Here is a 15,353-nt window from a genome sequence, read left to right as displayed (position 1 = left end):
ACCATTTAAGAATTTCGTTTCCTTTAGACATAGAATTTCTACACAGCTTCTTGTTGCACGCTAACATGTTTTCTATGAATGATTCTGCTCTGCCACCTGCAGGACAGATCGGGTAATGCAGGAAGAATTAAAGCTTCTTTCTCTCTTCCTAGTAGACCTCTCGAGGACAGGCAGCCAACAGTCTGACAGCAGCGGCTTTGCTGAGGAGCCTTCTGCTGATCTCAACAGCCACCTTAAGGTCTGTTTGTGTGTTTGTTTGTTTCTCATTCTTTTTTTTTCTTTTTTTTCAAGTCTCTTCTGTGCATCCCTCCTTTTTTCTTTTTTTTTTTCTCATGACCGTCACCTTCAGACTTATTTGAAATGAATCATGAAAAACCAGACAAAACTTCATCAAAGCAGGAAAAGAATCACAAGCAGCGTAATCAAATCTGGCCTAGAACACTTATTTTATTCTCCTATTTAAAGAAAAAAGTACTCCTATGTAATCTAACATAAATCAGATTTAGCAAGTAGGAACTGAGCATTCAGTGGTAAGAAAGCACCAATATAAATCAAGGTGTCCTGATTGAATAAAATAGCAGCTCTAGTGACTCTAATTGGAGACTAAAGTGTGTGCAAGTAATACGTCTTTTGGTCACACATGGGAATTTTGGATTACAAAGATTACCGCAGAGCACATTTCAAAAGTGCAACCACCAGAAAACTGCAACCACAAAAATTTAGTCACTGTAACCTGAGAATTTGATTTTGTAATGCTGTATTTTATGTTTCTACTCCTCTTCATTGTGGGGAAATACTATACCCTTTCACTATTAGTTATATATTTTTCAATATTTATGATTATTTGGGATTTAAGTGAAATTTGAATTAATTGTAATCAGGTGCAGGTGAGTAGTGACAGCTGTGACAGCGAGACCACTGTGACGTCGCACCCTTCACAAGACGTGGTTACTCCCCTTGCAATGGACAAGCCAGCATTTGACCTGCCAGATGGTAGAGAGGAAGAGGCGAGGCCAGGTGAAGCTGCAGAGTCGGATCGAAGTAACAGCTCCAGGGAAGAGCACATGGATACGGAGACTTCAGAGCAGATTCCACAGTACACAGCTCACCATCTGCCCAGGAGCAGGCCAGTAGAAGTACAGCAAGATGAAACTTTGGGTAAGGAGAATGTTGAGAGACGTGACCGGACTGATCCTGATCCAGAGCCTGAGCCGGAGTCTACTCAGAGTATGCCTGCTGCAGAACAACAAGCACAGCCAGAGTCAAAGGAATCCCAACATGATTCAGAGCAAGGACCAGAGCACACTCAGAACCCGACAGAGACTGAAGGAGACACAGATACATCCACAGAGAAAACGAGTGGTGAGAACAAAGTCAAAGTAGAACCTGTGTTCTTGGATGATTCTGAATCACTTTGTCCTGTGGCTCCAGCTTCTCCGGTTCTTAGTGCGTTACACCGAGCCAATCAATCGAACCGTACAGCCTCCCAGAGACGTGTCATCTCCATGCAGAGGTCCTCTTCCTTGCCTTCTTCACTCCTTTCGCCCTCCAAGATTGTATCATCTGTCAGGATCCAGTTTGGGCAAGGCCTGGCGTCCTGCACCCAGCCCAAGTACTCCTTTAAATACACCCCTGAGCCTGAGGACAAGGACGAAGAAGAAGGAAGAGAGGAGAAGGAAGAGGAAGAACCAATCAACTGCCTGTCAACTCTGATCATAAATCCTGCCTCCTCATATAGCTCCAAAAAAAAATCACCAGCTGTCTTTCCACCTAAGCCCATACCTCGGTATCTGATGCAGCCATCCTATTCCCTACAAAGCCCCAGCCCTCCTCCTGATTGGCCATCAGGAGTAAATGCCGAATCTTGGAGCACCCAGAGTGTTCCAGATTTGTCATCCAATCCGCAGCAGCCTGGCCACTTCCAGCAAAACATGAATGCCTACCAAAACCAGCCAAGATTGAATCCAGAGGAGAATCTGTTCCCTAATTCTCACCGTTCAGCTCAATGCCCCTGTCCCAGTCCAAATCTTAATCAAAGATTTAACTCCAGCCCACATCCCTTCATGTCGAACCCTGCTTTGCAGTACACCCCTCCTCATCTACACAGTAGTCTTCCTAACCTCCACCATCACCACAGCCCTTCAGTGAACCACCATTGTAGTCTAACCAGTCTCCTTCAGCTTTCAACTTCCCCAGGCCCCCAGCATGACAGCATGTCCAACTTGCATTCCCTTTCAACTCCCACATTTCCTCACCACATCCCTCCGGGTCACTTGCATCCTGGACCTTCTGGAATGTATCACCCGGTCTATAACCATCAATACAGTCACCAGCAACCCTACCAGGTCCCTCCTCAAGGCTCACAGTTTGGCTCGCCCTACTTTAGTCCTCAAGGTTACAACCCGTACCTGTCATTTCCCCACCACACCCATCTCCATCCGACAGTGTCCCCAGAACACAGTCTGCATCCAGGGCTGGCTCCTCCTCCTCCTGGCTTCCACATAGGCATGGGTTCGGCCCTTAGCCCAGGTCACAACCTCCAGCCAGGGCTTCGTGATGCTCGAGGTCAAGGACCCGGCCAGAGCCCATCTAGCACAGAGATGCAGCTAAGGAGAGTCCTGCACGAGATCCGGGGAACAGTTCAGAGTCTGGTCAGTCCTCCTCAGTCACACTGTCTTATCACCCTGTTAATTAAGGTTTAGTCTGGAGTTTGTAGTTCTTCTTCTTATTCGGAGTTTCCCTTCTTATGTTGTTATCGCTGTTCTCCTCATCTAGAATCGAGCCGATACTCCAGACACGTTCAGTGAGCCCAGAGCAACTCTGCCTAATCACCAGGTACCGTCATCTCCTCTGATGCCTGCGTAGCTTTCTCTATTTTGGCCACATAGGACGTTGTATGTTAAATCAATAAAACAGTGTTTGTTCCCGGATATAGCCTTCAGTATTTAAATGTTGCTTTTCGATTCCACTGAAAGCAGCAAGTGTTTTTTGGGTTTTTTTACTGGCTCATTATTTACATGTAAGAACCTTGTGTTCCATATTTACATATTTTCCATTGCATGACTGAAAACCTACACACTCTTAGTTTTCAGTGCTTGTTCTTCCAAGCAGAAAGTGCTGGAGCAGACCGTTGTCACTATCAGTAAATGTGTGATTCACTGTGCGCCCGTCTCTGGTTTTAGACTTTGGCAGAGTTTCAGCAGAAGAGGCAGAGCCTGAACTTGTTCCGCAGTCAGATGATGGATCTGGAGCTGGCAATCATCCGACAGCAGGCTCCGGTCTACAATCACCTGAGCCCTGCTGACAGGTGACTCACAAAAGCAAACAGAAATGTGACGGTGCCGTGACACCGCAATGAAAAGCAAACCTGGAGAGTGTGTTTGTGTGTGTTTGTTTGCAGGCTGGAGTTGGAGCAGCTTCAATCTCTGAGGTCAGCGGTCAGAGAGGAACTGCAGGAGCTCGAACAGCAGCTGGAAGACAGACTGGAGCTGATGCACCGCACGCAGCACAGAGTAAATGCACACCAGAGGATTTGTGTAAAACAGCTATTGTCATGCTTTTTGTGTTAAATTCTAGGGAAAAAACCCTGAAACATCAGATCTGTAAAATGGCACAAATATATGTAAAAGAAAAGTGTAATGGAAGAGTACTAAAGTACAGCGACACAACAAAGGACGTGGGGCTAAAAAGTCCCCACCGGCCCCTCAGAATCAGCTAGGCTGGTATAAATATATAGTTAAAAAGGAGGCCTTTCATATGCTGTGACTTGTTTTCACCAGCCACCTAACCCACATGAGGATACAGCACTTCAAAGTTTACCCCATTAAAAGTCATTAAATCAGTGCAGTTTTGCTACTGAAACTATGATATATTCCATGATACTGAAGCATAAACATAATATTTTATGATTTTGCTAAATAATTTTGTACAAAAACTGTCAACTGATTCTGAGAGAAAAGGCAGAAGGCCTGTTATATTAGTTTGTTGTAATACTGCCATTGTTCTTTTCCTCAGGGTCTTCACAGAGACTTCAGTGTTGAAAGTCTGTCCACCGCCTCTGCGTTGAGAGCCATGGAACCGGTCAGCGCGTGCGCGCGCGCGCACACACACACACACACACACACACAAACACACACACACGTGCGCGCATTGTTTTTGTTACATAAAGCTGAAAATACTAATGTCTTAACCTTTTCCTGTCCGTCTTTCCTATCTGTCCAGGTGTCAGACCTCCTCAGAGAGCAGCTCTTCCTGCGGTCAGAGATTGGCTCTGACCGTCACTCCTCCTACACAAACCCCTCCCCGAGGTCAGTCAGTCCAGTGAGAGAAGATCAAGGAGGAGGAGATGGCAAACAGAAGCAAGGAATGTATCGGGCATCAATTAATATAACCCCTGCCCCCCCTCCTCGACCCAACGTACACACTGAGGAAACTGAGGAGGAGGAGAGAGCCAGTGATGGAGTAGCATTAGCAGCAGGAGGAGGTGGCAGAGGAGAAGCACCAGAGGTGGAGGAAGGAGCAGCGGGGGAAGTCAGAGTGGATAGCCTGCAGCAGCTCATCAAAGAGGTAATGGTTTAAAGCAATTTATTCGAAGCCAAGATTGAGGTCAGGAAATTCATTTGCAGCTCAACTTTTTGGGATCACACTCTGGAATTCCTGCCCGACATATCGTTTCCTCTTTGTTAAGCGCGAGGACCAGCTGCCCAAACAATGTTGTTGACTCAGAGTGTTGCCAGAATTACCAAAATAGTTGCTGATTGCAGTGGGTGGAGTTGTCCTATAAGCCCTTTCTTTACACTGGCTCCACCAAGAGTTATTCCCTAAGTTTGGCTCGTCTCATCTTTCATTTCATATTTCTTCTCATTTTAAAATCTTTTAAAATCGTCAGTTCTTTTCACACCTTATCCTATCCCCCTGTGCTCAGCATTTCCAGAGATATAAAAGCTAGATAACAATAAAATGTTTAAAAACCTGTGTTAAAATTGTACTCAGTTTTCTGATTATATAAGGTGTCTTTCCATTAAAAGCTTAAATTAAAGGAGGATTCTCCACAACAATCTGAGGGATCAGGTCAAGTTTTTAAGCAATTTCACCTCTTCTGTTTCTTGTTTTCCAGATTCGAGAGAGTGTGGCGCAAGAGGTGCGACGGGAGATCTACAGCGAGCTCTTGGCTGCCGTTTCACCACGGCCGTCACCGCTACCCGCCAGGCAACCCCCCGTGTAGTCACAGCAACAGCAGAGCACCGCCCCTTTCAATCACAGCCTGAGAGACACCACTGTCTGTCTGTATCACTGTATAGCTGCGTAACACTGTGGAACACAATATGTGTCTGGTACACTGTACGTCTCTAACACTGATGATGAAACATCACCTGTATGTGAATAGCCCCGCCCCCACCTGGTTGCATCTACTGTGGTGGTCTGATGCATCTTGGCTATGGCACCCAGAGACATCAACGACGTCCCTTCTTCCCTTTCTAAACTGTTGTGATCAAACAGCAGACGCACCTAACTACAACCACTACCACTTTTGCTAGTTATGCTAGTTATACTAGTATACTAGTTTGCTCACACCTGCCAGTATGACCACTACTAATCCCAGTTCTGTCAAATCTCCTCTGATCCCAGCAGGAAATCAGATGACACTAGCAGAAGACATGTTTGGATAATTGTATTTAAAGAAATCATAGAGCTGAACTGTGCAACTGCACATAATACTAATCACAATGATCTTGTCCATGATCACCTTCAAAGAACAATGTAAGATTACTGAATGTAACCAACTGTGGCATCAGTGTTCAAAACCTCAGCAGTTAAAGCGTTCAGCCCAGTCGGCCACAACATTAGAACCACCGCTCATCTCTGTGCAGCGAGGACGTTGTGACAAGTGCACTGCAAACACTGCCAGAATAAACTAGGCTGCACTCCACAGCCAAACAACAACAGCAAAAAAGGATTTGGTGTCAGTGTCCTGGTGCCAGATATCACAGAACATCCCGGAGTTCATGCCCCCGTGGGTCAGAGCTGTTTTAATTACAATGATGGGAACCTAAAGCTGTGTTATGCAGATGGGTTTAATGAAGTGGCCGTTGGGTATATTTCCTCTCTTCCTGCTTTATTTTTTTTAAAGCTCTTGAATTTTCTAGAACGTCTGAAATTTTTGCTTCTGTTCCACGATGAGCATTAATTTAATTTAATTTTGTGCTGATCACAGCAGTGAAAAATGAAATTTAATAAATCTGAAAGCGAAACAGCACCTTGGTTACTCTGAATTCTCCCTGGACCTTTATTGGGAATATTTTTAGTTGTTTAAAAACAAAAAAAGCAGTGAAAACTGTTTCTGGGCATTATGTATCTGAGTATTTTTAAAGTTTTCAATTTCAAAGAGCCCATGTTATGCTCATAATATAGACTCATAATTTTTTTGGGGGGTATCTACTAGAATATGTTTACATAGTGTTTTTTTTTTTTACTTAAAACACATACAAATTTTTATATATTATAGATGACATAGTATTTAATCATTCTGCACATTCCTGCAGCTTCTCTTTCCACTGTCTAAACTGTTTCCAGCTACTTGTCCTCTGACAGCTGTCAGGGAGGCCAGTGTGTTAGACAGTAACAGAAGAACCGTATGAGCAACAAACATGTGAACTTTAATCTTAGTAACTTTCCAAACCTTACAAGTTCACACATAAGCTATACAACAGACCTAAAGGAAAGGTGGGGAAAAACAAGAACAATAGGGGCACTTGAAGCATTTTAGTCCCGGGCTGTTCAGCAGTATATAAAATAATTCATGTCTGAAGAGCAGTTGCTTCTGACTTCAACTCTGTTTCACATGGTCACATTGTGGAGCTGCCTTATTTTCTTTCTTTTTTTTAAATCAGCTGGACGCTTTAAACATGAAGCAGCTGCTTCTAAGCCCCCTAAACAAACATTTGAAACACTTCTTTATGGTATGAACGCCACAGGTGAAACTCTTTGGTCCTACACAATGTTGGGGTGGAGCCAGAAAGTGGATATTTATCCTCAAGGAGACTTTTTTCTATGATTGAATTAGGCAGAATTGAGCCTTAAAAACAAGGAAAATGCCCTAACATCCATTAAGCTGTACACTGTTAGAGACTGTAAAGGTCTCCATTCCTTAATCTTTAATAATAGTGCTGAATTCTTTCCACCTTAAAATGACTCATTCCATGCACATTTCACCTTAATTGCTTAAAAAGGGTTTAAGTAGACATTTAAGAGTTTCCGATGCATCATCAACGCCTCCATCATCGTCGTCATAGTCCTCCTGCTGCTCTTCTTTTTCTGGTTGTGTGTTGCCTCCTGCTCATCAGATCATCAAAGATATTGAACAACCTAACTCCAATCACAGTAACTTTAATAATAACCCATTTTATGTTAGAGTACACTAAGTTTTGTTTATATGGATAACCTTTCTGTCATGGCCTCCAGCTATTTAACAAAACACAAACAAAACAAAACACAAAAAAAGCATTTGGATTTGACAGCTATGGAGCTGCGAGAAAAGGTGTTTTGTTTCTCTTTGGATGAGACACACCAGCAGCTAGCCCCTTTTTCTAGTCTTTGTGCTAAGCTAAGCTAAAGCATCCTGTAAAATCAATGAGTCTTTGCTTCAAGTGTTTTTGTTTGGGTAATTTCTTTATGTCGATCATGCTCGAGCAGGTGATGAAGTCAGCGTGCAAAGTCATGAGATGCTTACGTTCTAGATGACAGAGATTTCTGTAAGTTGTCATGGGGACCGTGATGATGATGTGGATGATGATGTATTGGCAAGTCAGAGGGAAGAGCTTAGCGACATTTAGCTGCATCGGCATGTTAGTTTCACTTGTGCAATAATGTAAACATACTTTTTGATCATACGGAGCTCATCTGTGGATATCTTGTTGTGATCAATGCAAACCGCGTGTCTTAATACAGATAAACCTGAAACTTGCTGCTTTTATTCTGGGAAATTTGAATCTTCTGCTTGATCACAGAAGCATTAATAACCAGTTGGCAAACCTGTTTTCTTTAGCATTAAAGCCTTTGTTTATGTGGTCGCTCAGCTTTCTGCATGTACCATTAGTTATTGATGAATACAAATGTAAATGTGGGAGCTGAATGTGTTTAAGGCATCCACAGCCTAAACATTAGGTTTTATTTTATTTTTAAGTCATGTCGTTGGCTTTATGATCTTGTCGTGATTACTTTGAACTTCCACGCATACTTGCATTAGGACTGAATTTGCGTCCTGAAAGCTGATTTTTGTGTGTATGGATGTACGTCCTTTGTCTTTGGAAACAATATATCTAAGGTCCAAGGTGCACTCCCTAGTCATGTGAAGCTTTCAGCAACATTTAGCATCAACATAGTCATTGAGCACCTGGCTCAGATGTTGTCATGTGGCATAAATATTTAGTCCAGTCCAAACTAGTATGAATTAAACTGGTATTTGTCCTCTGATTCTCTCCAGACTTTACTGAATTTGTGTTTGCAGAAAACATTCTCTCTGTGCTCGCTGATCAGAAATCCTTCACACACTTCTAATTTCATTTTAATGTCGGACTGTGGGTGTCTACTCATTTCTGTTAATGTCTAATAATGATTATGTGTATTTTGTACTGATGTCTTAAATGGGATGCAAGGAGGGGACACTCTATAGAGATGAGAAAATAAAGATGTATTTATTTTCAGTACAGAGGAGTGGTGTACCGTGTGTTTGTGTGTGGACCTCAGAAGGATCCCATAAGTGCTCGATATTTAGACAGACAAGCTGAAAATTTGCTAGACAAAGACAATATTTTTGTAATTTTGCCACCAGCACAGTGGATTTGAAAACAATTAAGATGTGATTGAAGTGTAGGAAATCAGCTTTACTTTGGGGATTGTTTTTTAAGATTTGCATAAATTGTTTGGGAATTCCAGTTGGAACCAGGCCACTTGTGTTTACTAACAATGTGACTGCTGATAGAAGAAGCAGGATAAATTCTGAAGTGTACAGGGCTATACCCTGTGCTCAGATTCAGCTCTATAGACAGCACTTCAGTGTAAATGGATGATGACCCAAAGCATGCTGAAAAAAACAAGTTTCTCAGTGGAAAGCAATGGGATATTCTTTAATGCCCAAGTCAGTCACCTGATCTCAACTCAGATTGTGCTATTTATTTATTAAATACAAAACTAAATGCAGAAAGACCCAAAAATAAGAAACAACTGGAGGAGACTACAGTAAAGGGTGAGCAGAACTTCTCAAAGGAAGAAACACAGCATCTGGTGATATTGAGAGGATTTACTAGAAGTACAGATAGTTTTGTTTAAAAGATTGTTTAAAAGTATTGATTCAACTTGTTTAATCAAGTAGAAGAAAATCAATAAAATCAGGCTGTGAAATGTAAAAAGTAGGTCTTTGACAGACATTTCTACCAGCTGTTTCTGTGCAAACTAACTGAACGTCTTATTATTTTAATATGATAATTGTAAAGTAATACTATTTCAAGGCAACACCAACTTTTTTTAATTTGAATACCTATTTATTGCATACCATCGTATTCTTTCTGATATAAAATTACTTTCTTTCCTCCGTCAGAAAACAAGGCTGCGATGGCCGGGAATCGAACCCGGGTCAACTGCTTGGAAGGCAGCTATGCTTACCACTATACCACCATCGCTGTAAACACATCTGGAATCAAGCTTCTGTTGAGTCGTCAGTTTATATGGGTGTATAAAAACAGCAGGAAGAGAAGAAGCATGACCAAAAATGTGTTTTGTTAGAAACCACAAGATTGTATATCTTCTCTCAAATCCTACTAATCTTGCAGAGCACCCTCACTTAAGTACAGTAACTAAGTATTTGTATTTCGTTGCTTCCCACGTCTGATGTCCATGGGTTCTTGACTTCAAGTAGTCATTGAATGCAAAGGATTCCTATCCTTATATTTAAAATGATGTTAGTCTGTTTAATTTGAGACTGAAACTGGGCGCTGTGTATATAAAAATTGATGTACTTCCTAGGGATGTTAACCTAATATTGATAATGTGAGTCATCACATGAGCAAAGGTGTGAAAAATACGTGAGTCATTCCCATCACCTGGCCGACAACTGAAACCTCTGACACCTTGCCCCACCCCGCCATCATGTGAGCTGTTGATGTCACTTAAATGTGAATAGACTTAAACAGTGGATGCCGTAGACGTGTCGACAAATGCAACACAGGAGGACAAGACTCAGTGGCACACCTGCAACACCTAAGAAAGGACACGCTTCCCAGGATCCCAGTGTTCACATTTTGGACAATGACAATTGGTTTAAGAGAACAGTAAATGAGGCCGTGTATGTCCACTATGATCGACCATCTTTGTGGGTTATGACACCTCCAAAGGGACAGCCCTCCCTAGTGGTGCAGTGTCATCTGGGACTCAGTTGATCTATAAATGACAAAGCCTCTTGGATGATAAGTGAAACATCCTCAAAATATCTAAAGAAGTCAAATTGCCTTCTTTTTAAGCTCTCAATATTACTGGCCAGTAAGAAGTATTACTCACAGATCATCAGGTTCTGCACACTTGGTAAAACACCTTTTTTCCACCTTAATCTTTCCATGGCCAACTCAATCACCTGATATCAGCTAAGCAGATTGTGCTATTTAGTTATTAAATACAAAACTAAATGCAGAAAGACCCAAAAATAAGAAACAACTGGAGGAGACTGCAGTAAAGGCTGAGCATCTGGTGATATTGAGAGGATTTACTTAAGCACAAGTACAGATAGTTTTGTTTAAAAAGTACTGCTTCAACTTCTCTGCTCAAGTAAAAGAAAATCAATAAAATCTTTTTACAATAAGTTGTTATTTTACTTTGAATACTCATTTATTGTATACTATATATCGTCTTCTTTCTGACATTAAACAGGTTTCTTTTCCTCCCTAATGCTCTGTCACAAAACGAGGCTGCGATGGCTGGGAATCGAACCCGGGTCAACTGCTTGGAAGGCAGCTATGCTTACCACTATACCACCATCGCTGTAAACACATCTGGAATGAAGCTTCTGTTGAGTCGTCAGTTTATATGGGTGTATAAAAACAGCAAGAAGAAAAGAAACATGACCAAAAGTTGGTTTTGTTAGAAACCACAAGATTGTATATCTTCTAATCTTGAAGAGCTCCCTCACCAAAGCACAGGCCTTGGTTGGAAAATAAACAGACGTGGCAAAAGCAAAGACATTCTTTAGTTAAATCTACAGATACTTGTGTTAAAGTTAAGTACCGATCAAATGTTTTACTCAAATAAAAGAAAATCAGTAAAATCAGGCTGTGAAATGTACTCAGTGTAAGAAAGAAAAAAATAGCTCTTTGAAGGACATTTCTACCAGCTACTGTTGTGCAGAGCTAACTAAATTTCATGCTATGTTACAGTTTTTTCTGAATGCTTAAACCCTAACTGTGATTCTTATAGCACAATTCCTAAAACTATTAACACTTATAGCAAAACCACTCACTGAGTTTGCAAAACTAAAAGCACAAACACTGCTTTGCACTCAGTTTGCAATTTTGTAACACACACTTTGCAAAACTGTAGGCACAACTCACTGCTTACACTCAATTACCAAATTTCCAACACACTCCTAGCAAAATTATACACATGTATGGCTATCATTAACACTATTTTGCCAACTGTCTGGCACACTTTCAGATGTGAAAACTGTTTTAGATAATTAGTCCACTTTGCAATCAGCCTAAGCACTATAAACAGGCCACAGGTAAGCTGTCTATGTGGAGTACAATGGAAGGAGCAGTAAGAGTGAGAAGAGTGAGAATCAGAGGAGGCCGAGGGAGAGGACGTGGAGGTGAAGAAGTTGGAGGAAGAGGACGTGGAGGTGAAGAAGCAAGAGGGTTAGAGGAAGTTAGAGGAAGAGGACAAAGAGGAGCAAGAAGAGGACGAGGAGGGGAAAGAGGAAGGGTAAGAAGAGTAAGAAACAGAATAACTGATGACATCAGGGCTACAATAGTGGACCATGTCATCAACCATGGGATGACCCTGAGGGAAGCTGGCCAACGGGTTCAGCCTAAACTGAGCCGCTACACTGTGGCAAGCATCATTAGGACATTTCGAAATGAGAATCGGTAAGTACTTTGTAGCACTGCCATACTCTGATGAGAAACACAACAGTACCATACATGCAAAAATACTGAAATTGTTACTTTACAGAATTGCTAGACGTCCAGATGTTGGGGGCAGAGGCAGAATGTTCAATTGACATCTGTACACAGAGAAAGCAAAAGCCAGATGTGTTTTGTATTCATACCATCAGTGTGCAGTTGGCGCATTGTGTGCTTAGTAGATGATGGCTTGTGTATACTGTTTGATACGAAAACACCATTTTTACGAAGGTGTGAAGAGTTAATCTAGCTGGGTTCGCTTTTGCAAGAGAACTACAATGTTTTGATAATTGGGTGACAGGTTTTCTTATTTGTGTGTAGAGTTTTGCAAAAATAGCCAATAGTTACAAAAAATGTGCTTAAGCAATCAGAAAAAACTGTAATATGTAACACTAAAATAATATGAACACAACTCAACACATTTTTTTTGTTTACCTGAATGTGAGGGACTAAGTGGGATTCAGCAGGTGGAGGAACTCTAAGGTTTGATTAATTGATTGATTGAATCTTTATTTTGAACATGTTAAAAAAGTACAACAACATAGAATTAAAAGAGACAAATAAACAAAGCAAAACAAAAAGAAAACGAACAACCACAACTACAAATAACTTTCATGTTTAAAAAGGAGCAGGAAGAAGCATAAGCTTATTTAATCCCACCCCTTTTCCACTGTCAAGAAATCTATAGGCTACAGAAATACCTCCTTGCAATTACATTATTGTCATGTGTATTTTTTTTTTTAATTGTTATTCTTTTTTCTTTTTTTTTTAAATATATATACATACATATATTTTTCTATCTATCCATACATACGTATATACACATACGCACATATACACATTTTCAATAACCCCATTAACACCTCAAAGGATACACAACCTACAAATATATATATACCCATACCAACATACCCATGCACCCGCACACACATGAAAATATTAGACAAGAACACCCTATCAAATCTCTACCTCTTCCCTGTACCCTGTAAAAACCATCTCCTTAAACCGCTTTTTAAACTGTGCCATGCTCGGACATTGCTTTATATCTTTACTTAGTCTGTTCCACAGCTTCACTCCACACACAGAGATGCAAAAACTTTTTAATGTTGTACGGATACGAGGATGTTTTAAATTTAATTCCCCCTTCAAATTGTATCCCCGTTCCCTTTTAGAAAACATTTTTAGAATATTGTCAGGAAGCAGGTTATTTATTGCTTTATATATAATTTGTGCAGTGAGAAAATGAACCAGATCTGTGAATTTTAGAATTTTTGATTTTAAGAATAGTGGATTTGTATGATCTCTGTAACCGGTTTTATGGATTATCCTTATGGCCCTTTTTTGTAATATAAAGATTGATGATAGCGAACATTTGTAAGTATTGCCCCGCACTTCTGCACAGTAATTCAAATACGGTGCAATCAGGGAACAATAGAGAATGTGGAGTGATTTGTGGTCCAGAATGTGTTTTACATTACTCAAGATTGAGACACTTCTTGAAATTTTGTTATGTATATGATTTATGATGTGGTTGTAGTGACGTGGCTCAGCTCAGAGGGGAAAAGAATCACTACTCACAATCATTTCTAATGTGAGCTTCAATAGATTTTCTTTGTGTACAAGTTGCGACCAGCTGACCTGCTGCTCTTTGTGAATTTACACAACTGAATCCCACAAAATGTAAGATGTTTCATAAGATATCCTTTTTGATTTCCATTCCCTATTATACCGTCTTTATAGACAGTATAAAGTCAGTGGAATTCTGTGAATCAATCATAAACTTACATTTAGATTAATCTCTGCTACCTTTTATGTAACTATAACTATGACCATGAGCACCACAGCCTCTGTGCCCCAGTCACACACACTGTTCTTTACTTTAAATCCCATTACTGCTAGCTAACATGTTTATCCTGCACTCAACTGCTAACACAAAGTTAGTATACTTAAGTTTGTTTTCCTGGACTGTTTCACAACTTCATATCATATACAAAGCTAAAATGTCATTCAAAAAAAAGGAGGGCATTACATGCAGGTTTTAAAATTTCCAGTTTATCAAATACCCCTGAGCAGTACTTGCCTTTTGGCATTCTTCCTGTCTTCTCTTCCTTACGTTGCTCTCCATCTCTGAGTGAACTTAACTCTTATTATTTTCTCTCCCAGTTTTACCGTTAGCAAGTGTGTGTTTGCGTGTTGAGCTTTTATAAATTTTGTGTTTGAACTTAAACACGTTACTCCTTTTATGCTCCTCTTTAGTAGTGCTAGCTAGATGCTTAAGTACCGCGGAGACTACGTCATCGTCGGGGGCCTTTTAAACCCGAGCACACTGCTATAAATAATTCAGAAACTATGTTTTTTCCTCTTTCATCTCTGTATGCAATAGAGTGATGGATACACCAACAGGGTTGTATTTTATGTGTTATTATTCCCTCCGTTTAGGCTCAAATCGTTTTGATGTCTGAAGGCCTGCAGTGCTGGAGAATATAAACTTCCTTCAAATATTTTAAACATAAGGTTTAAAATATTTATTTAATAGGATTAGGGCCACTGGGAAAAAAGTGTGCACGTCTTTTTTCTTCTTCTTCTTTTCCAGAATTTTGAGAAAAAAGTCAACTGTTTACAGTTGTTGTCTTGTTTTCAAGCAACTGGCCCGTACTTTTTCTACCTTTAAACCTACACACACAAAAAAGAAGTATTACTAATAGAAATGGGGCTTACTCACAGAACTTCACATTACTACACACTTGGTATTATGATATAGTAAAAATTAAACAGTGATTTAACGTGTCCTCCCATACAGCTGAAAGTCTTTCTGTGCCTCTCTATGTTCAAAGATTTAACAAATAAGGTATTCATGTAAAAACAAAACATTTTTTTTTAAACCCAAATACAGTTTTTAAAAAAAAAGAAAAAAAAAAGATATATATAAGTCAAACCTTTGGGTTGATAAGTCAAATAAATTTTGTGTATGGTATCTGGAAATTTTGAAAATTCCCACTTGCTCAGCATCCCAAAACTTCAAGACACTCAGAAGTAAGTAGAAATTTCAGGATGCTAAGTGAAAATTTTTACATATGCAACTCTAAACTTTGAGTGATTAAGTAAATAAACTAAGATTTATTTATTTAGATTTATTTAGATAAATAAAGCTTTGTTTTGAAGCTAAATATTCCCTTTTAAACCACAATT

The 15,353-nt window shown here is 40.2% G+C and overlaps 1 protein-coding gene and 2 non-coding genes across 10 annotated transcripts in view; 1 reads left to right on the top strand and 2 right to left on the bottom strand.

The window, feature by feature from the left end:
* Positions 1-8,705, top strand: part of itprid2 (ITPR interacting domain containing 2) — a 47,048-nt gene extending 38,343 nt beyond the window's left edge. For 6 of the 8 annotated variants that reach the window (XM_085135842.1, XM_085135838.1, XM_085135839.1 and 3 more), the window contains 8 exons: positions 153-238; positions 882-2,651; positions 2,776-2,835; positions 3,183-3,307; positions 3,401-3,512; positions 4,015-4,080; positions 4,222-4,566; positions 5,117-8,705. In XM_085135842.1, the coding sequence (XP_084991968.1) occupies positions 153-238; positions 882-2,651; positions 2,776-2,835; positions 3,183-3,307; positions 3,401-3,512; positions 4,015-4,080; positions 4,222-4,566; positions 5,117-5,224 (2,672 nt within the window). In that variant the 3' untranslated portion in view covers positions 5,225-8,705. The remainder of the gene's footprint in view (positions 1-152; positions 239-881; positions 2,652-2,775; positions 2,836-3,182; positions 3,308-3,400; positions 3,513-4,014; positions 4,081-4,221; positions 4,567-5,116) is intronic. The other 2 variants (XM_085135845.1, XM_085135841.1) reach the window with 1 other exon arrangement.
* A 900-nt stretch (positions 8,706-9,605) lies between these two features.
* On the bottom strand, positions 9,606-9,677 carry trnag-ucc (transfer RNA glycine (anticodon UCC)). The gene has a single exon. It is a non-coding gene; the product is annotated as a tRNA-Gly (tRNA).
* Positions 9,678-10,956: 1,279 nt separating this feature from the next.
* Positions 10,957-11,028, bottom strand: trnag-ucc (transfer RNA glycine (anticodon UCC)). Its single transcript has one exon. It is a non-coding gene; the product is annotated as a tRNA-Gly (tRNA).
* Positions 11,029-15,353: the final 4,325 nt, after the last annotated feature.

The sequence above is a fragment of the Neolamprologus multifasciatus genome, chromosome 16 (genome assembly GCF_963576455.1).
Source record: "Neolamprologus multifasciatus chromosome 16, fNeoMul1.2, whole genome shotgun sequence".
Classification (NCBI taxonomy): domain Eukaryota; kingdom Metazoa; phylum Chordata; class Actinopteri; order Cichliformes; family Cichlidae; genus Neolamprologus; species Neolamprologus multifasciatus.
This window is presented reverse-complemented; position numbering and strand designations above follow the sequence as displayed.